Source organism: Apium graveolens, chromosome 8, assembly GCF_009905375.1.
Source record: "Apium graveolens cultivar Ventura chromosome 8, ASM990537v1, whole genome shotgun sequence".
Classification (NCBI taxonomy): domain Eukaryota; kingdom Viridiplantae; phylum Streptophyta; class Magnoliopsida; order Apiales; family Apiaceae; genus Apium; species Apium graveolens.
In genome coordinates this window covers 67429142-67455284 of record NC_133654.1, presented here as the reverse complement: position 1 = coordinate 67455284, position 26143 = coordinate 67429142, and the positions used below count along the sequence as shown (strand labels likewise).

The following is a 26143-nucleotide window of genomic DNA, read 5'->3' as shown; positions in this document are numbered from 1 at the left end:
TTATTGAAAAAGTTTGGCATGGTTGATTGTTCACATGCATCTACACCTATGTCTACTGCAACAAAGTTGGATGAAGATAGAAAGGGCAAAAGTGTAGATATTTCAAGCTATAGAGGAATGATTGGATCATTGCTTTACTTAACTGCAAGTAGACCAGACATCATGTTTGCAACATGTCTATGTGCAAGATTTCAAGCCAATCCAAAAGAATCACATTTGATGACTGTAAAGAGGATTTTTAGATACTTGAAGGGGACTCCAAACTTGGGATTATGGTATCCTAAGGGAACTGGTTTTGAAGCTGTTGGCTACACAGATGCAGATTTTGCTGGATGCAGGGTTGACAGAAAGAGTACTAGTGGAAGCTGTCAATTTCTTGGACAAAGACTTGTATCCTGGTATAGCAAGAAACAACAATATGTATCAACTTCTACAACAGAGGCTGAATACACAGCTGCAGGAAATTATTGTGCTCAAGTGCTTTGGCTTTGAAATCAGCTAATGGATTATGGCCTAGTGTTACATAAAATTCCTAATAATTGTGACAATACTAGTGTTATATCTATAGTAGCTAATCCAGTTAACCATTCTAGAACAAAGCAGATTGATGTAAGGGGACTTTTGGAACACAGCTACAACAAGGACAATTGTGCATGAGAACCAAGCTGCAACAATTGTGATAAACTGCAAAATCAAGGGACAACAGGTGGAGATCTCTGAAAATGATGTCAATCTGGCACTGGGTATTCCTACTGACAAGCTGGTGGAGGCTCTAACTTAGGATGAACTGTATGAATTCATGGACTTCATCAATTATTCTGAGAAGATCAACCTGGGCAGCATGAACAAGAAGCATCTAAGGAGGGAATGGTCCTTTCTTTTTGACTCAGTAATAAGGGCATTCACATGCAGGAAGTCAGGATTTGACAACATATCAAGTGTTGTCCAGAAAATGGTCTACTTAATGGCCACAATAAATAGATCAATGTAGGACACTACATACTGGAGGAATTGAGCATCAGTCTAACAATGCCATTGAAATCAAAGGGGTAAGGAAATTTTTCTACCTAGATTTATTATGTCAGCTTTAAACTATAAAGTTAATGACATACATATGCTAGAAGGAGTAAACAGGTCATTAATTGGCAACTGTAAGCAAGTATCTAAAATTCTATTTGGATCACTTCTTACTAAGAATAAGGTTCCAGTAAGTCTTAAGTTAACACCTTTCATGATTGAAAGATTTAGGACTTACCCTTATTCTATGCTAGACATGAGAACTAGTGCAAGTCAACTTAGTGCAATAATGGTTCCTGAGCCTGTGGAAGCACAAACATAGGCACACCCACATGAACCCTACCTATGTTGAGCATGTTCCTTCATAACCATTAGTAGCTAGGAAACCAACCACCTCATCTTCTCAAAAGGATGAGGTGAGTAAAAGGAAGAGAAAGGAGGTAACCTTAACTGTTTTGACTGAGAGTGGTGAGGACCAAATAGAACCTCAGTCACCATTGGTCAAGAGATCAAAAAAGAGTAAGAAATCTGAGATGTCCACTCTAGCCACCTCTGTATCCTCCCAACAGGATGCAGTTGTAAAAATGGGGACTAAACATACTCTAGATACATTCTCTCAAAAGGGTGTGTCTATTGAAAAGAGCATTCACCCCAATGCACCTTGTACAGAGTCTGTACAGCCTCCACCTAAAGCAATTCAAGTGTATGGTAGGAGAAATAAGGATGGCATACACAGTGAGGGCACATCTTTTGAAACTCCCTCATCCATTCAAGGGGAGCTGCCAACACTCACTTCTGAGAAATAACTTTTAATCTAAAAAATTTCTTCTTTACCTGTAGCACTTGAATCCATTTCTCAAGTGCAAGCTAAATCAAGTGACTTGGTTCAAGAAACCTTATTCACCACCTAGACACTACAATCAGATGGTGAGAGGCTACTAGCTAGGGTAGACCTTGATGACAGCATCAAAACCATGGGGGATTCATCAGTTTTTACTGAAGACCCTATGGAGATACTAAATGCACCTTCATGTGCAAATCAGTCTTCACATACTATTAGGTTTGAGGGTAGTACTCCTGAGGGGGAGCTATCTAAATCCTCTCCAATTCAATTGGAGGTTCCTCATGTAGAAACAACTCCCCTCAAAACCCTAGCAGAAATTGCTTTAGCAGTTGATTCTAGGAGTACAATTGTCAACGATCCTGCTATGGGGGAGGCAAGTTTATCACATTCATGTGACAGTGCTTTGCAAGTATCACAAGGGTTTGCGGCTGGTGTACATGACAGTAACCCAGTCAAATCCCCTCCAATTCAATTGGAAGTTCCCACTACAAGTGGAGGACAACACACTGTCATAAACACAGAGCAATATGTGAGCAAAATTGTGACTTCAGTCACAGGTGGTTCTGATCCCTCAACAGCTCAACCCTCAACTTCACAACCTCAACAACCACACATTCTATCTCAATGGCTGCAAGAATCTGGTTCTCAACCTACACCTATAGATGATCTTCTAGTTGAACATATTTCTGGACTGGAAAATATCTCACAACATCTCCTCACTTCTGATATGAGCTATCAAGACTATCAAGACATCATGCTCACATACAATGAAGATGTTGAAAAATAGAAGGAGAAGATTGTCAATGATAAAGAACATGATGGAAATGTAGATGCATGGTTATCTCATGATTTTATGTTGGAGATGGATCAAGTCTTGGCTAGATTCAGGGATGAGTATGTTACAATTCTTGGGAGCAATACCAAGGCCTTGACTCCACAAGATGTCTATGATGCAGTCAATGAGGTCTACAAAGCTCAACTCAAGGCTTTTCACCTGTTTAGTAAAGCCCTAGAACTCAAGTTGACTGGTCATGAAGACAAAATAAGGAAGCTGGTGAAGGACAAAATGGATGAGATCATCCCATCTCAAGTATAGATCATCTCCAAGTTCAAGCATTTTGCTGATCAAATGTCAAGGATGGATCTTACTACCATTAAAAGGGAGGTCAAAAATCTCAAACAATCCTTCATCTCTCTTCATACAGTGCTCCAACAGAAAATCACTCATTCAAATGACACAAAAGTCAAGCTGGAACAACTTTATCAAAGTAGATATGAGCCTTCAGCCTTGCTCATGGATGGCATCAAACAGGCTATGGAAGCAATCTTTGGCTCCATAAGCTCTCATCCACCTGCATCCACTTCAACAAATCTTCAAATTCAAGCACTTCAACAACAAGTCTCCACTCCGCAAACCTCTAATGACAATCTCATAGCTCAGGTGCAAGCTATCACTACTCTAATGCAGAGTCAACAGGCTGACATTCAAATCTTGGTGGACTCCCACAAGCACCTTCAAATGCAAAACTCTGTTTCCTTGGGAGTCATTATGGGAAAGCTAAACATTCCATTGCCTGCACTTCCTGAAGCTGTAAGGCCAGAACTGCCAACTCCCCTAATCATGACTGTTACCAAGACTAAGGGAGAGGTAGAAGGTAGGATTCAACAATCCAAGGATGCTGTAAATTCAAAAGAAGTCATCTCTACAACTCAGCATGGTCAAAGCTCTTGAACAGTTTAAATCACTCATGATGTTGGAAAAGAAAGACTCTTGAAAGCTGCAGAAGGACCTTGTCAAGATAATAAATTTAATGAACTTTTGACAGTCTTGAGGGTGTCTCTTCACAATAATTATGCTACATACAAGAAAGCTTTGGCCACAATATAAGCTTTCTCAGAGTTGTACTAGTCAAGTTTGACAACTTTCTAGAAAAGAGAATAGTGGCAAATGTAAATGACTGTGGACTAGACATATGTCTCCAGGTATCTCTCACCAATCTTCAAAAACTGAGAGCATCTGAGATGGATGTAATAATTGACAAAGTACACAGAGTTATTCCAAAGGATACCCATCTGCTAAAGGAACTCAGAAATGCTCAGATAGCTGCTTTCCCTGAGCCTATCTTCATCCAAGCAGGGGGGATGGCCTACATATACCCACAAACCAAAAAGTGCAGAAACTTCAAAGTTCCTAAACACTGTGTGAGGAATAACTTGAGATTGATCATGACCCTTAAAACTGATCTAAAGACCGAAATCAACAAAAAGCTAAAGATGAGGAAATGATCAGGATCTTGGGGAGATATCTACAAAATATTGAAACTATGTTGCCCACAACAGACTACAATTTGAAGGAAGACAAGGATGATAATGAGCATAAGGATGACAATCAAAAGCCTTCTTGCTCAAATCCAAGTCAAGCCTCTAAAGCAACTAGTAGTAAGGACAAAAGTCAAGGAAAGAAGAAGGAGGTTGAAAATAGAGGAAGTGAGAGGAGAAGTAAAAAGAATCATGATAGCTCAAAACCACAACAAACCCTAAAAATCCAAACACAACTAGCTCAACCTTCAGCTCAACCTTCAAAGTCAACAACCTCAGACATCAAACCACCTCAAACCTCTAAGCCTAAAATCCTATACAAGCAAACTGCTAACTCTTTTCTAAAAATTCCAATCACCACAAGTCAAACATCTCTTAAGAAAATCTCAATCTTACCTTCTGTCAAACCATCATACAAAACTCATTTCAAGTCTGTTGGGAGAAAACCTAAGAAAACTAAGCCTATTGAAAAAGTTGAAGTTACTGAAAGGGCCATCTCGAATTGTTTCAAGCAAAATGTTTTTCTACCCCTAAACTGGTGCTACTCAGATGAAGACTATTTTCAACAACTGGCTGAGGAAATAGTTAGAGTTTGGGTTGTTACTCTAAAAGAAGTAAGAATCTACTTTCAAGATGGGTCCTTCACTTTTCTAGGAAGTAATTTGATGGATACTCTCTCTCCAACAGAAATCATGAGAGTGATAAGTTTGCTGAACGACAAGGGTACTGCTACAAGAGCATGGAGATCAGTTCTAGCTGAATGGTTGATTGCAAGGGAGGACAGAATAGCAAGGAGTAAAGCAGAATATGAGGAGAAAAGGAGAAAGTATGATGAGGAGACTGAAATGTATATCACAAGATCAGAAGAACTTAAAGCAAAAGGGATGAGCAGAATCTCCAAAGATGGAAGATTTCTAAATATAAAAGATGGCTCATTTTCAAGATTCAGAATTGAAATGTTAGTTAGTTATCCAGAGCAAGACAAACTCAAAGTGATAGAAGCTCTAACAGGGACTCCAATCATAGAGGAACTTGAAATTCTTGTATATTTAAAAGACCTCATTAGAGCATAATCAGAAGTTCCAATCTTTGTCTGATGCTTGTAAATACTCAAACTCAAAATCATCTAATGTATAATTGTTGTAATTGTGTCAATTTTCATATTAGTCTTATTTTCCATTTTTAAACATGGGGTTAGTCTTGTTAACAGGCATGAATTTCTGTTAAGCAATCTTCTCACAAATTGGGGGAGATTGTTGTGCAAGACATGCCTATACTTTAACAAGACTAAGTCAAATTGACAACCCTAAGTAAGTTGTATTGTAATCTTAATTTGTATTTTGTACTTGTAATATTTAAAGTCTGTAAAAATGTCAAAAGAGCAGACTGGAGTCTTTTTCTGTAAACAGTGTCAAGCCTAAGAATTCTATCTAGTAGAAGATCAAGAAGATCATGCCTCAGATTTAGTGTTATAGAGAAGTCACTCGAGAACTCCAAATGACTTATAGAGAACTCAGGAAAGCTACTAGAGAACTCAGAGATATCGACAAGTCAAATTGAAGACATGAATATTGGAGATATCGACAAGTCAATTCTTCACTAGAGAACTCAGAGTTATCGACAAGTCAATATTCATTAGAGAACACTGAGTTATCGATAAGTCAAATTCCACTAGAGAACTCAGAGATATCGATAAGCCAAATTCACTAGAGAACTCTGAGTTATCGACAAGTCAAATTTGACTAGAGAACTCTGAGTTATCGACAAGTCAATAAGTCACTAGAGAACTCAGAGATATCGATAAGTCAAAGTGAAGATATGAAGATTAGATATCTCGATAAGCCAAATTCTCTTATAGAGAACTCAGAGACCTCTACAAGTCAAATCAACTATGGAGTATTGGAGATCTCGATAAATCATTATACTTATCGAGATGTCAAGATCTCTATATGCCTAACTGGAGATCTCGAGATAAAATCTCAAAGTACAAATTGCAGACCAGTTCAATATCCAAGATTAACAATCAACAAATAATCCAACCAATTGGATTGACAAGTCTACAAAAAGCACCTTGAAGTGTGTGCAAGATCAAGGGTGAAGATTAACTGACAAATGAAGATCAAAGTTAATACAGTATGCAAAGATATGCTAAGCCATAAATCGAAGATATACTTTTCCTAAAATGGAAATAATAAGTGACAATTTACTAAAGTAAAAAGCATGTCTTATTATACACTGTGTAAAACAGAAGTTAACTGTGATATAAAGTTAACACCGGTCCTTTGTTAGAAGTAACAATTAGATCAGGTATTCTTGTATTTTCTCTCAAGTAGAAGCTAAGCTCTTATCAACAAAGAGCCTAGAAATTTTGTAGCAAAATATTCTTAATTTTAATATAAAATTAAGTGAGTTTTGAGAGATCTGTGTTATTTATAGCTGCATGTTTAATTTCTGTTATAACACATCTTACTACAAAATTTGATTTACTTTGTTCAAAACCAAAACATTTCAAGAAAAGCATAAAAACACTAAAACATATTCACCCCCTCCCCCCCCGGTGTGTAATTCATTACCTAACACACCAATTAAATCAAACTAATTATTTTTAGTTTATTTTTAATTTTTTAAAGTCTGGATCAATACGATAATTTTATTTTAGATTGAATAATTAGTATATATGATTTTATTTTTGTTGGTTGAATTGTATTTTTATTTTAGTTTTGTGTTAGTCTGGATCAATTGTATAATATATTTTTTTATCGTGTATAAGTAAAATATATTATTTTCTTTATCCAAGTTCATTAGTATAATCTTTTTAGGGGGATCAATAGTATTATTATTTTATCTTAACCCGAGTCACATTATACATCAACTAAATCTTAAAAATTAGACTTAGTCTGTTTAAATTTAATTTAGCCCGAAGTAATAAATTAGAATAATATAAAACTTGACATGAATTAAAATTTAAGTTGGTAGAAGAAGTTGAATTTAATATAAATTATAATGATACAGAGTTCGATATAAAATAGAATTGAAATTGGTAAAATAATAGAGGAAGTTGACTTCAATATCAATTAAAATTGGCATTGATCGACCCAGTAATTAGAATTAAATAAGGGTAATTAAGTAATTCCAACAAGTACTAACCGACCAACTACCAAACTTTTAATGTTTCGTCTATTATAATATAGTATAGTATATATATAGGGGGTTGTTCAAATAAAAACTATCTTAAAATAAAAACTAGAAACAAGCCCAGCCCAATAAAACTTACATGCGCCTGACAACCCACACATGACTGACATGCACTTGTTACACACGCACCACTAATTACCTCCATTTTTAAATTAATTTTTTCTCTAATTCAACGAGTTTTTTTTAAAAAAATTGACTTCACGGTATTTTTGTACATCCTTCAACGATCAGTATGAATACCATATGTGCTATATTCCGGCGATAAATCACTAATTATACTTACGAGAATCACTAAAATTTAGCTAATTTAACTAATAACATAAAAGGAACAGAGAGATATATTGAATTTTGTTAGGCCTGGTCCATTTATGTGCGCTATGGTTTTATTAAGCCCAAATAAATAAAGAAAAGAAAACACAAGAGAAGGTCCGAGAGCAGAAAAAAGAAATTAAAAAAGGGGGAGGCAAAGCGTTGCTATGAGTATGGTACTCATATTGATATACTCTTCAATCACTGAATCGTATGACGACAATCACTAAACTGTACATAGTAATCACCAAATTACACATACTACTCACTATATTGTACATATAAATCACTATTTACACGGGCCCTAAACCCTAGACTAAGTTAGAGTTTAGGGTGTAGGGTTTAGGGCAATGTTTATTAACTAATTTCTTATTATTAGAAGGAGCTAAATATTTTTAAAACCTATTTAAGGAATTGGTGAACCCTAAAAAGTTAACAACTACTAAATTAAGTTCCAATTTAAATTCTAGATACTAATTTCTAGATCTTGAATTACTAATTATGCTTACGAGAATCACTAAAATTAAGAAAGTTATGAAATTATAGTAATTCCGGTTTAGTGATTCTGTTAAGTATAAATAGTGATTATCGTCGGAATATAGCAAATATGCTATGCAAATTGATCGTTGGGAGATGGAGAAATATACAGTGAAGTCAGATTTTAAAAAAAGTTTGTCGATTAATGAAAAAATTAAATTAAAATCAGGAATAAAATTTTTTACGCAAGGGTACAGGGTACACAGAGGGAGTCACGTGAAATTTGATGGATGAGAGAGAATGAGTGGATAAAATTTGTGTAGTGGATATCCAATTCAAGCTATAAAATGAGTGGTTGTCATTGATTTCTAGTTTTTAGAATATGGTTGGTTTTTAATTGATCATCTCTTTATGTATATATAAATGAGATGTCAAGTATCCCAAATTAGTATCCAAACTTTTTTTACAAATACTTATATTTAATCAACATAAATAATAAAATTTCTTATAATTAAATAAGACCTCTTGTGCACATATATGCACAACTAATTGAAATATACCAAATATTATGTCAATGTGAGAAAAAATTAGGAAACTTGTTCTGGCAATAACATTGTTGTGTATCTGTGTGCCATAATATACTTGCATAGTTGGTGAATGGAAGCAAATCACTTCACTTTAATATATAAAGCCTGTAGGATTTTACCCCTCAATTTTACCCTACTACCGTTTTAATTTTTGCCGTATTTACAAAAATGCCCAACTAAATCTGTAATTTATACGGTTTGTATCAGGGGCTGTCTTGACAAAAGATGAATGAATGCTCCGCAGATAAATACTCCACTTTACACTGTGTTTCTTGATATCCGGTTGAAAACTACTGATACACCCACTTGACTACACGAACTGTCATTCAATTATAAGGATTGAAGCTATATTATCACTGTTTCTTCCGGTCGAAGCCTCATGTATTATACCGTAATCCCTGATTTCAAGATACTGGCTGTTAATTTCAAATTTCAAATTTGAATTTTGAAATTTGAGCATCACATAAAGTATGATTTCCATCTCAAAATAAATTATCATATTTCTTATGTTTTTATACATTTTTACTCTCTGTATCTCCCCATCTTCTTATTTCTAACGTATACAGATTCTATGAATGTATTTTAGATCTTTCACTTTTGTCTTTCATGTATATATTCAACAACATCAAATATTATTTTGTAGATTCTATGTAAGTTTTTCGGGCATTATCATCTATTATGATACAATTGAAGTTGTTGTTTGTATTTTACAAGAATATCATTATTTTTTGCATTTTAACCATTCGATAAAAGTTCTGTGAGGGTTTTTAATTGTTATTTTGGTCTTTAGTGCATTCTAAATTGCATTCGCAGTTGTAGATGTTATTCCTAACCCTTTATACTACTGAATGACATGATGTGTTTGTATTGTTATTTACATTTGATTATTTTTTACGCGTATCTAGCAACATCATTTTTAGTAAACTTCAGTATCCTCCTTTTATTATTCACATTGTTTTTTATTTGATTTGATTTGTAGGCCGAGATTTGATATGATTTGTAGGCCGAGATTTGATAAGATTTGGACGCCGAGATTTGATATAAGAGATATTAGATATATGGTTTCGGCGAAATAAGATATGTAATCTATATGTGGTTACTTTTCTTTTACAATTTTGGGATTATTATCATAAATTTGAGATTTTATATATGTATATTGCATACCAATTGTTTGATTAAAAGTTTGAGAGAGGTTTGACTGTGATTATTATAAATCTGAGATTTTATATGTGTATATTGCATCATTGTGAAGGCCAACCATTTCTTTGCAGAGTTGCCTGATAAGGATTTGCATCAATATAATGCGAGTAGGATCAACTAATGGTATTGGAAAAGGGACTGCACGTGTCATCGCTTTGCGCGGTGTTCATGTAGTGATGGCAGTGAGAAATGTTGCTGCTGGTGGAAAACTCAAAGAAGAAATCTTGCAAAAGACGCCCAATGCTAGAATTGATGTCATGGAGATTGATCTCAATTCAATGGATTCGGTATGGAAATTTGCTTCAGCATATATTTTTCGCGGTCTTCCTCTCAACATTCTCATGTAGAAGGGCCTTGCATTGCTAAAAATATTAAATCATCAAATAATTTCAGAACAATGCCATTGACAGACTGTTACCTAACTTATATTTTTGTTGTTGATTTTGTAGTAACAATGTAGGTATCATACCTGCTGCCAAGTTCACGTTTTCAAAAGACAACATTGAACAAGTATTTGCAGTCAACCATTTGGGTATGTTCAATACTGGTTATGATTAATTGCATAGATCAGATGGAGATTGTGAGTTTTATAAGAAATAATGACCTCATAACTGATGTTACCCTTAATTACTTTAATTTCCTCAGGTCAATTTCTTTTGACGAACCTTTTGTTGGACACCATGAAAAAGACAGCCCGTGAAAGCCAGATTGAGGGAAGAATTATTAATCTATCATCGGACTTGCACAAACGGGGTGTTGACAAAGAAGGAATTGTTTTTGATGAGATCAACGACGAGAAAAGGTATGATCAGTTCATATATTTCATCTAATTCAAATGCACCATGTAACATCGATGTGCGGTGTTCATGTAGTGATGACAGTGAGAAATGTTGCTGCTGGTGGAAAACTCAAAGAAGAATTCTTGCAAAAGATGCCCAATGCTAGAATTGATGTCATGGAGATTGATCTTAATTCAATAAATTCGGTCCAGAAATTTGCTTCGGCATATATTTCTCGTAGTCTTCCTCTCAACATTCTCATGTAAGAAGGGCCTTGCATTGCTAAAAATATTGAATCATCAAATAATTTCAGAACAATGTCATTGACATACTGTTACTGAACAATGCCATTGGGTAAAACATATCCAAATTGATTCGTAAATGAGTTGAGCATGAACTAATATCTCTTATGCTATAACAGGAAGAGGGAGCTAATATAACTGCAAACTCGCTTCATCCGGGACTTATAGCGACCAATCTCTTTTCAGCCAATGGTGGAGCAGTAAACTATAAGTATCTAAGCCTTCGCAATGCTTCTTTATAAGCCTGTGCAAAATGCATTTTTGATGTTAATGATTTTCTGAATATCAATTGCATGGATAATGACTAAGGTTATGGTACACATACTAAAAAATATTGAACAGGTTTGTTCTCTCTCTGTTCATTTGTTCAATTTAATGTCATGTATAATTTATCCTACAAAGCGATTGACGACAAGTTATTGTTGGTTTTAGGGAGCATCAACTTCATGCTATTTGGCACCGAATCCAAAAGTTAGTTCCTGATCTTTGAAATTGTTGATTTGTTTGCAGATCTTTTAGCTACTTTGCACACTAACTGTTTGATTGATCATTTACTTCAATATGTTAGTAGTGTATGTTTTAATAGATGTACGTGAATTCTATTTCCATTATATGTTCTTTGTTTGTGTGATCTTAACATGATTTGTAAAAACCATATCTTTCACCGTGTTCAAGTAATTAGATTGCTATTTTAATTATTTGTCAGACTTAAGTTGACATCATTGTCGGGGTAGAATTTTTTTTTTCCTTTTCTTTAGTGGAATATTGGATAACTGTGAAAGTCTTTAGAACGCCAGACTCTCGGTACTTACTTTTATTGACCTTTTAAGAATTTTACAATTTAATGTTGGTATAAGTTGCTCAAAGGCCGCAGCTTTCCTGGAAAAGTTTTAATGACCAGGAGAACAGACCCGATTGATTACCCAACCTTGCTGTCCCCGGGCATTAGGAGTCCTACAGATTATAACTGTGGACCAAGTAATAACATGGATGATTCTGTTGAGGTACTGTTGATAGTATTTCTTTAGTACATTACAACATATATAGTATATAGAAGCTGATACAGATTTGTATATGCTTATCAAAGCAATCTAGGTCGTATCATTTATATTGTACTTCTCTATAACTGTTTAATGGGTGCCAAAGCTACTGATTCTGCTAGGATACTGAATTTTACTAAAGAGTTTTCAGCACCAGATGTCATTTTAGATATCTTATTGCTTATAATATCATATTATTAAGTCATGAGTTTTTATTTAGTTATTTAAAATATATATGTATATATAAGTAAGCACTTTTTTGTGAGTGATGTCGTAAAACTTTGTAAAGTTCCACAGCTTCATGGAGCCATTACCTTTAAATTTCCATTGATTTGGGATTCTTGATTGCATGTGTATAAAATTTATCTTGCTGCTGTTAGACATACTTGTGGCATTTTGTTAGTTTGTTTGTGTGAATTTTCTCAGAAATTTAAGGTATTGCTTAATATATTTGCCCAGTCTGAATTTAACTCACCAGAAACTGACATTCATTTGCTGTAGTTTTATTTATTCATATTTTTCTCATTGTATTGTAGTGCCAATGTGCAATCTTCTCATCAATTAGATTTCTTCTTCATGTCTAGGTTACGATCTCTCCCGAAGCCTTCATTTATTTAGTGCTTGGTAAATTGAACGTGCCGTCAAGAAGTTCTGCTAGCCATCTACAGATCATCTGAGAGTTATATAGATTTGAAATACTTTCTGAAAATTCAATTATAGTGAGTTGTGGAACTGCGGGTGAATGCGGTTCCTAATAAGAAAAGGGAAATTATGCCAGACGGTACTTGGAAGTTATGTATGTTTCTATATATTTAAGGATTCCCCACCTCTGTTATATAATAAAAACAGGTGACTGTATTAGTTGCGAAATGAAGTAGTTATAGTAACATATTTTCAATTTAATATTTTAATTATTGTCAGATTTAAGTTGACATCATTGTTGGGGTAGAAAATATTTTTCCTTTTGTTTAGTGGAATATTGGATAAGTGTGAAAGGCTTTAGAACGCCAGACTCTCGGTACTTACTTTTATTGACCTTTTAAGAATTTTACAATTTAATGTTGGTATAGGTTGCTCAAAGGCCGCAGTTTTTCTGGAAAAGTTTTAATAACCATGAGAACATACCCGATTGATTACCCTAACTTTTCTATTATCATAACTAATTTTAATATCATAAAATATATTAATTTCCATAAGAAAATGTTGCCTCGGTATTTATTATAATCAAATTTAATATCTAACTTCATTCTATCACAACACATAAAACAAACCACAACCTATAAATCGTCGTTAATTAAAAAAAAACTCATTACTTTCATATTTCCGTTTTAAAAAATAAATTAAATAAAATTTGACCTTTGTATTTAGAACAAAAATAAATTCTCTATATCACATTCTTAACAACTGTTTTTAAATTTTTTTCAAAAAATTATGCCTCAACCATAGGAAGCGGGTAAAGCATTCTAGCAGACGTAATTACCACAAGGCCTACAAAACCACGACACTCTCTTGACATTTTTTGGTCCAAAATATACTAACGTATGTATGTCTATATAGCAAGTACGGTGTTAAAAGAACGGCTTCTTACATCAACACCAACAAAACGGATAATATTAGCAGAACAGTTAAAGGACATGTTCAACGGAACGGAAAGTTGTATTGTGGAAAAACTTAGGGGACTTGAGTGAAATAATAGTTAATTTTAATATTTTCTTAGTTTCGATTTGATTTTTGTGCCTTGATCGAAATTTATTAATATTTTATAATTGAATAAAATAAAAAATATATTTAATATATAATTTTTAGTTTTTATATAATATTAAAATAATGTTTAATATTTTATAAAAATTGATTAATTTAAAAAATATAGAAAGAAATATGAAAAAATCAGATGTAATATTATAAAATTTTACAATTTTTAAAATATATAAAATTGAGAGTAACTTTCCAAAAAGGGAACAATTGAACGGATAAAAGAGCAAATAGTTTTGTGACCGTTCTATTCCATCACTATTTTGACTTTTTGATTATTTAATCATTTTTAATATAATGTAAGAGATTTTTTTTCTGAATTTCAAAACCCCTGTCCCAGACCTACACACTTTTTTAGAATGTCAAAAATGTACTTACATATAAGTTCAAATTTAAATTTATTTTATAAATTAATAAAGTCAAATTTATTACACTCATGATATTGCGACTTTTTTTAATCTTTTGTTTGAAGTTATAATCGGAATTCTTTTATTCTAATGAACTTTGAAACTTGAAAAACTTGACTTGATTGAAATTGATTTTTATCACAAAGTTGAGCCTAGTTTTTTTTAATGATCCAAACCTGAATTTAAATCTGAACAAATTCAGATTAAAAAACCGTGTGACTAAAATAATTATGAATTATCAATCCAATTTATGGCAACAATATTATCATTTTAACAGGTGCATAATCGAGGATAAAAACTGGTATTTTATATACCTGAAAGTAATTTTAATTTTTTTCTCCAAATATCACATATCATTTTTTATTTTTGTGAAATTTATAGTAGTATAATTCATTTGATGGTCCAATGGGAGCAATAATTTCCAGGAACATTTGGACCATTTAGTTTGTGAGCAGAAGAGCCGACAACAGTTTCTAAAAGGCAGTTGATAAGAAGATTTGAGTAGTGATTCAAAAATTTAAATTTCAGGAGATTAATCTCAAATTCTTTAGAGTAATATAAATAATTATCTAAATTTGAATCAATAAATAGTATTGATATAATTTTGGATCAATACTATTCCAAATTTATTTTAATATTATAATAATAGCTATTTACTTTTATATTTTAACTTTTTCCGATTTAAACTTAATTTATGACTATTTAATTACATAAATAATATATCATATAGCTAATAGTTAATCAAATTAGTTTTTCGTGAATTATATATACAATTTTAATGATTTTTTACATATGTTAGAAAAAAATAATTTTTAAGTTATTTAAGTTGTTATATGTAATATATATATAATTAACAGTGGATAAATTAAATTCAAGATTAGATAGTCTATTATAACATTAATATGATATAACATCTAAAAAGTAATTTAAATTAGAGTTCCTGGAGAATTTGAATTAGAATATGAATGAATTTATAATCTAAATTTAATTTTGGATCACAAAACTTAGGAGATGGAAAGGTGCACAATTTATATACCCATTAATTCCTGACAAAAAAATATGCCCATGAAATTTGTTTCTCTCTTAAATTTTACTGTCAAACTCAAAGAACAACCACAATCACTCTTGTTCAAAATGCTACACACACTGACACACACAATTTTTTTTTAATATGGTGACTGTGCAACAGTTTTGGTGCTTTCTTCCCATGCCCCCAACATCACACACAAACTTAAAATGAATCTGAGAAGTCTTTATTATCTATTTTTCAATAAAAATCAAATCTTTCCATCATTTTCAATCTCTCGTGAACTTCATGTTAAACTGTTTCTGTGACTTATACATACATACGTACATATTACAAGCATCTTTCGAGAGGCAAGCTTAATTTTGTAAACGGGTCACTTGCTTTTTTGCTCTTTTTGCTTCTGATTCAGGTGATTTTATTGTTCTTTTAGCACCACTTTTTCTATCTTCTTGTTCTTGAGTTTAATGTTTCTTTGCTTTTCACCTCTTATTTAGTGTGCAACTTGTTGTATGAACATTACCCATTTATAGTTATCAACTGTAAAGGCTTTCTTTGCTAATAAAATTGCATTTTTTAGCTACCCTTTTGAAAGTTTGGTGTATAAGTTAGTGATTGGTAATGTACTGTGAAAATTATTGATTTTACTGCTGTAAATTTGTGGTGTTCATGATGTATTTTGTTGAATTGTTCTTAGGTGGTTTGGATGAGATTTTGTGGTGATTCTAGAAACATGTGAATCTTTGATTATATGGGCTAGATTTGGGTGGTGATTCTTGGCTTAATGTTTGTTTCGAGACTAATTCAGTGGGATTTCTTTTTGGGTGGTTTTGCTGCATTGTTGTAATTCGAGAGTGTTTAAGAGAGCTCAGAGCAGTTGATCAAGAAAATGCAAGATTTTGTGATATTCTGCATTGAAGATATATGTTACGTGCTGTTGGATCGATTAAGATTTTGATCATGACTAGGGCTGTTCGTGACCGGATACTTAAGGATGCGAATGGTGATATCAGTGATCATCTTCGTAACCATATTCACTTAACAAATTGTATACATTTGAAGAACCATATGCATAAGCAGAGTCCCATACTGTCGGACAGGTCTATCGTAAGGGATCTTGTGGTTCTTCAGAGGTCACGATCACTTAGGGATCCATCTATGAGTCCACCCTCGTGGAATTCTCCATCTGGGAGTGGTTTTCTGTTGAGAAGAGGTGAGAACGATGTGTTAGTGGGAAATGGGAGATGGTCTATAGGTATCGAGCATCTCAGGGATGGTAGAGAATTTTTGAGAAGTTCGCCACCGCTAGCTAATATACCGATTTCAGATGTGGCTGGTGGAGATGTGAGCATCCGTAATGATGAGATAACAGCTGTGAGTGACCGTAGTAGGAAGACTGGAGTGCGCGAACGCGGAAGAAGTAAAAGGGAAGAATTAGTAGGGAGAAATTTGGCCAATGATCTACTAGATGGCAAAGATGAGACAACAGTACAAGAAAATGCTTTGAACCATGGCACTTATTTAGGAAAAGCTGGATTAAGGAGCCAAAAACATAATCAAAAGGGGAGGCATAAACAAGATGATCATGTACGGACCCTCCCAGAAAACGTACATGAAGTTCAAAATGACAGTGATGATTTAGCATCATCTCACAATCATCATTACGGAAGACATGCACATTACGAAGGTCCCTTTGAAGAAGCACAAACAAGCATTCACGGCCACTTTAATAGTCTAAACAGGGGAAGGAGGCGCAAGTTTCGAAGTGCAAGGAAGACTCGAAATGCTGTAGCTGCAAGAGAGGCCATTGCGCAATATGAAATGTCTGTAGCCTCTAATTCTTTAGCTTATGGTGCAGAACTCTCAAAAAATCAAATGGATGAGAGCGGAGAAGAGTATTGTGATCAAAATGTCACCAAAGCTCCTGGAAATGGGTGTGGTATCCCTTGGAATTGGTCACGTATTCATCACAGGGGAAAATCATTTTTGGACATTGCAGGGAGGAGCCTTTCTTGTGGTTTGTCCGACTCAAAGTCAAAATATCAAGGGGAATTTTCTAGTATGTCCGCAAGATCTGATCATTCAAGCTCATCAAGTAAATTCAATGGGGAGGCACTACCTTTGCTCATTGATGATCATGATAGTGCGGATAATGCTGCTTGGGTGCATGATTACTCTGGCGAGTTAGGCATATTTGCTGATAATCTATTGAAGCAGGAAATGGACTCTGACCTTGCTTCGGAAGCTAGGTCCGTTAATAAGCAGAAGTTTCAATTGCACCAAATTGGTAGGCATCAAAATTTAACACAAAAGTACATGCCGAGAACCTTCAAAGATTTGGTGGGGCAGAATTTGGTTTCACAGGCTCTTTCTAATGCTGTTGTGAAGAGGAAGGTTGGGTCATTATATGTGTTTTATGGTCCTCATGGAACAGGTAAAACCTCGTGTGCTCGCATATTTGCTAGGGCTTTAAACTGCCAGTCTATGGAGCATCCTAAACCTTGCGGGGTTTGTGTGTCTTGCACTGCACATGACAAGGGTAGAAGTCAATATATACAGGACGTAGGTGCTGTTAGTACTTTTGACTACCGAAGTATTGTTGATATCCTTAATAGTGCCCTTGTTCATCGACACACATCACAGTATATAATTCTTATATTCGATGATTGCGATACTCTATCTACTGAGTGTTGGAGTGTTATATCAAAGGTCATGGATCGAGGTCCCAGGCGAGTCGTTTTTGTCCTTGTCAGTTCAAGTCTCGATGTTTTACCTCATATGATCATATCCAGGTGTCAGAAATTCTTCTTCCCAAAGTTGAAGGATGCTGATATTATCTGTACTCTGCAGTGGATTGCCACCAAAGAAGATCTTGAAATTGATAAGGATGCAGTAAAGCTTATTGCTTCGAGATCAGATGGTTCGTTAAGGGACGCTGAGATGACCCTTGATCAATTGAGTTTGCTGGGGCAGAAAATTTCTATTCACCTGGTCCAGGAACTGGTATTTTCTGTTTTATTGTCTTCAAAAGTTCTTTCATTGTTTACAGTACACACTCATGTCATGTTTGAATTATATAACTGCTATGACATCTATAGGCCTAAACTCAAGAGTACTGCGTGCATTACTTCTTATGAAATATCTTTTGAATGTAATATAGTCATGCTTTCCGGTCACGAGATACCATATGACTTACATAATATTACAGTTTTCTATGGTGAAACCATACTTTCAACACATCCCCTTTTAGAATTTGTACACAAAAAGGTTTTGTATATTAAGATGGTCTATTTACATTTTGAGGTTTTTATTAAAACTGTTCTTTTTTACAAATATATGTTCATATTAAAGAATTTTCTAAACAATATCAATCTTCGATATTCAAAAACTGAAAGAGTGGATCCAGTAAATTAAGTTCAATCCTATACTTTATTTTTTCCTTTTACTTTCTGTTAGTTCTTCCAATACATAGGATGGTGGATGCTATTGCTGACTTGTAATTAAGTTCTCAATGATATGGATTAAACAATGTTACATTTGCATTTACATTCAAATAGTTTATGTATGACTGTAATAGGATTAGTTCTTGATTTGTCTGAATTTCTGAACATATCTATTTTATTTTATTTTTTATCTGTAACTTATCATTATTATAAATCCTACTTCAATTTTCTTTTCAACTATCAAGTTATTTATGTGACATGTAATTTACTAGCTGAAAATGTGTAATATTTTTATTTTTACTGTTTACCCAGTTTAAGCCGAGTACTGAGTAATAAAACCTCGAACAGAATTGTACCTGTATACAATGGATAAGGTTTATTAAATGTTGATTCATATTTACAAAATGTGGGGCTTCCTACATTCTAGTGATATTCAGATTCAACTTGCTCATGTTTTAGGAATTGGTCTGCGGCTTCTTACAGCTATGGCCACATAACAACATACCAAATGCTCCAAAAGTGGCACAAATTGATATTGCACCTAAATAAAATGACACATTTTTTTTTTGCTAAATAAAATGACACATTTAATGTCTAAAAGTTAGTAGAAAGCATTTAAATTAAGTGCTTTAATAGGAGGAATTTTGTGTTGATTGTAAATTAGTAAGTATTGTATTTTAGAGCACATTGGTTGGTGCTTTCTAACATGGAGGCACTTTAATGGGTCGGTCTTGACTGTGATACCTGTGGATCATATCACCCCTCTCATGAGCCATTTAATGATATGTGCTGGCCAGTGTGTCGTCGTGTCGAGGTGGTTAGTGAATGACAAGAACATAATCTTCTTTCTAATTTCTACCTTCTCAGAAAGCAGCTAGTTACTATTTTAGTTAAACTTATGGTTAGTGAGAGGGCTGTTAAAACTTTAGATTATTTATTCTACCTTAATATGAAGTGAGGGAAATTTTTAAAAATGTTCAAGTACTTCGTGAATTTTCAAGCATCTTGTATAGTTTTCACATGAAGGAAGCAACTCCTACAACTTCAGACTTCAGTGTCAGCACCATTAGCTAGTTATATATGCAGATCCCCCAGTTTTCCTTGCTAATATGGCTTCCGAACATGTGGTCTTTGTCAGCATCCTATAGTCTAACAAGGAAAATGTTATTGAAGATCTGAACAAATCTGGTTACTCGAGTTGTTTATATATTTATGCAGATATTTGCAATTGCATGTACGAGTTTTCGTTGTTTAGAATGCGTTGTTTAGTTTCCCTTTTTTGCAAGATTAGTTCAAAAGATTCATATTGTATGCATTTACAATATCCTCCTACTGGATCTCTCAGGAAAAACATGCCTTTGTCATGAAGGTTTCAGACCTACTAATATTACTAAATTCCAGTACTAGGTTCTTGTTGTTTTTTACCTCATATAAGTTGGAAAACACTTGACGTATTCTTTTACTGTTACTGTTAATGTAGTAGCACGGGGAAACTTTATGTATATATATTAAAGTTCCTGGTACCTCCCGTCTTAATTACAAATTACTGTATGTAATCTTGTTGTGTATGCTTTTCACAGGTTGGGCTTGTATCTGACGAGAAGTTGGTGGACCTACTTGATTTAGCATTCTCTGCAGATACAGTTAATATCGTGAAGAACTTGAGAGAAATCATGGAATCTGGGGTTGAGCCATTGGCCTTAATGTCACAACTAGCTACAGTAATAACTGACATTCTAGCTGGTAGCTATGATATTATGAAAGGACGGTTTAGAAGGAAATTCTTTCGACGACAACCATGTGGGTTGAGCAATTTTTTCTGTAGTCCCCACATTAATAGATAAAGGAGTTCATTTATTTAAATATTTATTTCTAATGTCGCTACAAGTCGTAGTATATGCATATGAGCTCTTTAATATATCTTCATTGAATATGACAATCTCTATAGTTAGCAATGTCTGTTTTAGGCTGCACATTCGAACCATAGGCATATATCTTTTAGCGAGTATATTTTAATTAACTATATCCCTTTTATCTGCACAGTTTATGAAGATTCCTTCTAATTTACAGCCACAAATCTTGCACATATATTAGCATCCCAATTACTAGCATCACCCCCCCTCTACTTCACTTCATACTTGTGAATTTTCGTAATCAAAAAAAATTCTCTGTAAATATATTTGAACTTTTCATCTGCTTTTGTGTTGATTTCAGTGTCAAAAGAAGATATGAAAAAACTACGTCATGCTCTGAAAACATTATCTGAAGCTGAAAAGCAGCTGAGAATGTCAAATGACAGATTGACATGGCTAACAGCAGCTCTATTACAACTAGCTCCGGACCAACAATATAATTTGCCAAGTTCTTCTGCTGACACTACTTACGATCAGAGTCCTTTAGCCCTAAATACTGTTGATGGAAGTGACAGGCTGCTGAGTAGTAATGTTCAACGTACTGACATACCTAATAATGCGATAAGATTGTCAACAAATTCTAGAATGGATAACCTTCAAGCTGGCAGTTTTGGTAATACTTATAATAATGCTCCAGTGCAAGGTCGGACTAGTCTAGATAAAAAGGAATATGATGGGCGAGGAATGAATCCTCGGCAGACATCTAGTGTTGCTGATCATCACAATAGAGTAAAAACTAGACAATTGGCAGGAAAATTTCATCATGAAATTGAACTAATTTGGATAGAGTTTCTTGAGAAGATCCATATAAATAGCATTAGGGAGTTCTTGTACCAAGAAGGCAAGCTGGTCGCCGTCAGTTTCGGTGCAGGTACTATTAGCAATAGGCATTTTTTTTAATTTCTGGAGTAGTAAGCTTTGCCTTTCAACATTTGCAAGTACATGTTTCCCTCTGTTCTAATTGGTTTTATTGACGTTGCTTTATTGATATGTTAATTGCTAGGAGCTATAACTCATGGAGTCCTGTAACTCGCTTCAGGGTTGCATCAGCATGTGGAATTATAAATTTTTTTAGTTGCTCATATTAATTCCCTGCCTTTGACCATATGGACACTAAATGTTAGAATTCCTTCTCCATCATAATGATTTGATTTCTTATGTATTCAGTCGTAGACTTATGGTTTTATGAAGAATGAAGCCTGTCACCCTGTCCACTACCTTTGGACATAACCTGTTTATGGACTTGTGTTTTCTTTTTTTGGGAATCAAAGCAACCTCTGAATACTTACATATATTTGCTACATTTCTTAATATAAATCTCGAAGAAAATTGAATTCTGGACTTCCTAGTCAACGAGGGAGTCCTGCTTATGAAGTTATGTTCAATATAGTTGTCAAGTCATCTGACTGGTCGGCCACTAGTGAGTTGATTGAAAAGAAAGGACTGACCTGCTTATATGATTAATCAATTCAGTGAATTTTTTGTCGTTGCCCAAGTCATTAGCTGAACACTGGCCGAGTGGCTAGTGCAAATTTTGATTTGTAATGGTCCCAATTAACATGTTCTAGATATCTTCTCTAATAATAGACTGTGTGCAGCTTGTTAATTTAATCTAATATGTGGTGGTCTTGTTTTTTCTTTTAGAACTTTTTATTGGTTCCTGTTTACTTATAAGCATTTTTTGAAACCTTGGTTACATGATTAAACAAAAGTACCTCACTCAGATGACATCTTTTTTTGGCTATCTAAATATATATTTCTAATTTTAATTTGTTTGGCAGGTTCAACAGTTCATTTGACATTCACCTCCCATCTGATGCAATCGAAAGCAGAGAAATTTATGCCACACATTTTACGAGCATTTGAATATGTTCTTGGTTCCCCTGTAAAAATAGAAATTAAATGTGAATCCAGGGTAGGTACGCCTACAGGGATTAGTGTGCCACTTGTTTTACCTGCTTCTCAAAATCGCTCACCTGAAGTGTATGCAAATCCAGGAGTCCTTGGAATTAACAGGATGCCTATAAATTCAACTGGAGTGGGAAGTGGTGAAATAGTAGAAATTGATGCTTTACCAAGGCAGCCAAAACCTAATGGGCATGTTGGCAATATGCAGTCTAAACAAATACAAACAAGTGAATACAATCAGAATAAGAGCATAGTGAAAAAAAAGGTTTCACTTGCACATATAATTCAGCAGGCAGAAAGAGGTTCACAGCGAAATGGGTGGTCAAAACGCAAAGCTATTTCTATTGCTGAGAAACTTGAACAAGAAAATCTGTATGTCTCTTTTTCTCAACTAGTACATTACTTCTATTATTGAATTTTACTACACGTGATGTGCTTATATTGTATCCCTTCTGTTGGCTGTTAGTACCATGCTTACAATTTGTTGGAATAGTTTTGTGTTTACGTATCAGATTCGATAATAAAATATAAAATCTTACCTTTCTAATGTCCACAGGAGGCTTGAACCTAGATCAAGGAGTTATCTCTGTTGGAAGGCATCCAAACTTACTCGTAAAAGGGTACATGTGATATATCTTTATAGAATCATATTCTGCCTTTATATTTCTCTGAGCAGTAGTGTTCTTAAAGTTAATATTATGCCCTCTTTTTATATCCGATATGACTTCATATGCTAATACTAATTGTGCTATAAGGTTTACATTACGAGTTCTTTGTGGATATTTGAAAGAACTGCTGTGTTTTGACCTTGAAAGGTGTTGCTACTTGCAGGAACACTGCACACCTGTTCAATTTTGCAATACACTGATACACATAGAAAGACCTACCAAAAATTTATAGATAAATTATAATCTGTGCACATAGTTTTCCGTGCAAGTATAGTCCTCTTTAAGGTATATAAAGATTTATAACAAGTTGGTTACATATAATTTGATGTTGTGTGGATGCAGCTATCTCGTCTGAAAGTCAGACCGAGGAAACCAAAGGCTTTGCTGAAATTTGTGTCATGTGGGAAGTGTATGTCTGCTAGGTCTCCGAGGTAACAAAGAATTATACTGAAGTGATCTAAAGGTTTCCCTGTAGGCTATAGCCATAATGTATGGATCTAATTTCTTTGTCCATGTTACTTGGATATAGGTCCTGATTTCCTTATGTTTTTTTTTTTCAATTTCATATGTTTCTACGATTCAGAGAATAATATTTTAGAGAATAGAAGATGTATCAGTTTTATTCTTTTTGTCCATCTCCTTTTTGCCTTTATCCATGTACTGTAATATTTGACGAAATGAGCCTTCTAAAGAGCTAGGGTTTTTTTGGGATAGGTATTTAACTAGAAACCTCATTTTTATAATATTCTCAAATATAATTCAGATGCTAGGGTTGAACTTATATTCCCCGAAGACGGGGCAAATTGGGCCTTGCTTTGAGTGAAGAGGGTGTTGAAAGCATATGATTCAACCCTTTGGTAATGTCTTAGAATCAATCTTAGCAAAGAAAAAATAAAAAATATGACACTCACACTCTCACAGTCAGAGATGGCATTGCAGTCTCATTCTTGTATTCTGTATGAGACTAAATACTGATTTGTCTATTAAAATGAATACAGGACATGGTGATATGAGGTGCCCCCCCCCCCCCAAAATGTATATCGAGTATGTTACCTTCACTGCAGCTTAAACCCTCTACCAGGGTTTATAGCAGAGGGTTTATAGCTGTTGAACGAAGAATAGGATATCACCTTCACAGCTTCACATATAAACCTCCCACCAAGGGTTTGAGCTGTAAAAATTATAGTTAGTTCTGGGGAACCTGTGGTTAACATACAAATTGGATCATTAGTTAGTTTAGGCCAAATGTATTACATATTTTCCATCATCTTAACATTTAAGTGTACAACAATAGGAGGTTTCCTTAAACCCAAGTATGGAGAGTGCCTCCATAAACCTGCGAGAAAAAAATGTTCAACTACACCTGCGTAACAAGTAACAATCAAAAGGAGTAACTGGGAGCACCTTTGTATAGATTGCAACTTCACATACAAAATTCCAGCGCGAGCTTCACTAAAACCTGCCCAGGCTTAAATAAACTTAAAAATATGCTCAGTACAGTAGATCCTATCTATTACTATTATATAAAAAGGAAACGAAGTCTTTTTTTACGAATTTGCTGAATTACAAAGTTTTATTAGCCTTAAAAATTAAATTATAATAGAAAAAAAAATAAAAATCGTTTTCAACTATAACACATTACTTTTTTTTATTTCTCTCAATTAAAACAATTTTTGTAAATATCACGGACACGTTTATTTAATAAAAGAGAATAATGATATTATAACCACTAATAACTAATAAACAACAAATACTAATAACTAATAAATTATCTTTTTCAGTTACTTAATTGTTTATTTTATTTAATTATTATTTTACTTAAAGACTTTGTTAAGCTCCTTGACTATAACAATCCATAAATTCTTAATTTTTTAAAAGAACAACTTAACATCATCATCCTTATTAATTACAACAACAATCTCATCTCATCGTTTAAAACACGGCAAAAACCCTTTTTTTCTTAAAACAATGCAAAAGTCAAAATATAAAAGACGAAACATTGAAATTTTTGATATGATACTTGTTTTTTGGTGCACGCAGAATTTATTGAATTGCCTTTATTTTATTTAAAAGTTTTAATAGCCTTGTTAATCGAATTATAATAGAAAAAGAAATAAAAATTGTTTTCAACTATAACACGCTACCTTTTTTTATTTCTCTCAATTAAAATAATTTCTCTAAATATCACGAACAAATTTATTTAATAAAATAATATTACAATATTATAACCACTAATAACTAATAAATTACCTTTTTCAGCTATTTAATTGTTTATTTAATTTAATTATTATTTTACTTAAAGACTTTGCTAAGCTTGTTGAATCCATAAATTCTTAACTCCTTTACAAGAACAACTTAGTATCATCATTAGTTGTGACATATATATTTTGTACGCGTCTATAATAAAAAATATTTGTTTTATAAATTTTTTCCTATTAATGTAAAGTCAAATATACTTAAGGTAAGTATTATCCTACAACTCAGTTACATAAACAAAATAAAATAAATATTTGATTTTTGAAGTACAATTATTTATCTATCGATGTTATTATATTAAATACGAAACTTTATTGTTCTTCCTTCAGGTACATAATTGCCTTTTCTTAAATAATATTAATATTTTACTCAATTGCCCGCCCTTAATTAATATTGAACCAAGCACCTTTATAAGTAAAATATGGGGTGAAAAACTAAAATACCCACCATTTGGGGAGATTTGCCCAAAATGCTGATTGACGGGGGGTTCCGCCCTAAATACCCACTGAATACGCATTGCTCACATGCAAATTCTATTTTTTTTTAAAATTTGTAAAGAACACGCATGTACAGAATGCGGGGTTATTTTTTGTTTTTTAGCTTCAAGATGCGTATTCTAACTAAATTAAAAAACAAAACACGCATTCTTGTAATGCGTGTTCTTTATATTTTTTTAAAAGTCTGAATACGCATATGTCCAATG

At 33.6% G+C, this 26143-nt stretch overlaps 2 protein-coding genes across 3 annotated transcripts; both read left to right on the top strand.

Moving 5' to 3' along the window:
• The first annotated feature begins 8960 nt into the window (after window positions 1-8960).
• Window positions 8961-12972, top strand: LOC141678533 (short-chain dehydrogenase TIC 32, chloroplastic-like). The gene is made up of 8 exons (XM_074484881.1): window positions 8961-9216; window positions 10020-10235; window positions 10398-10480; window positions 10594-10750; window positions 10821-10989; window positions 11149-11371; window positions 11462-11500; window positions 12654-12972. The coding sequence occupies exons 2-5, from the start codon at window positions 10138-10140 to the stop codon at window positions 10891-10893; spliced, it is 411 nt and encodes a 136-aa protein (XP_074340982.1). The 5' UTR covers window positions 8961-9216; window positions 10020-10137; the 3' UTR covers window positions 10894-10989; window positions 11149-11371; window positions 11462-11500; window positions 12654-12972.
• Window positions 12973-15336: 2364 nt separating this feature from the next.
• LOC141677333 (protein STICHEL-like 4) lies at window positions 15337-23817 on the top strand. 2 transcript variants are annotated; one of them, XM_074483213.1, is made up of 7 exons: window positions 15342-15664; window positions 15950-18255; window positions 20276-20495; window positions 20910-21479; window positions 22390-22888; window positions 23073-23136; window positions 23527-23817. In XM_074483213.1, the coding sequence occupies exons 2-7, from the start codon at window positions 16177-16179 to the stop codon at window positions 23617-23619; spliced, it is 3525 nt and encodes a 1174-aa protein (XP_074339314.1). In that variant the 5' UTR covers window positions 15342-15664; window positions 15950-16176; the 3' UTR covers window positions 23620-23817. The 2 variants fall into 2 exon arrangements, with proteins under 2 accessions (XP_074339315.1, XP_074339314.1); XM_074483214.1 differs by lacking the exons at window positions 23073-23136; window positions 23527-23817 and having other exon boundaries at window positions 15337-15664; window positions 22390-22523; window positions 22606-22779.
• The last annotated feature ends 2326 nt before the right edge of the window (window positions 23818-26143 follow it).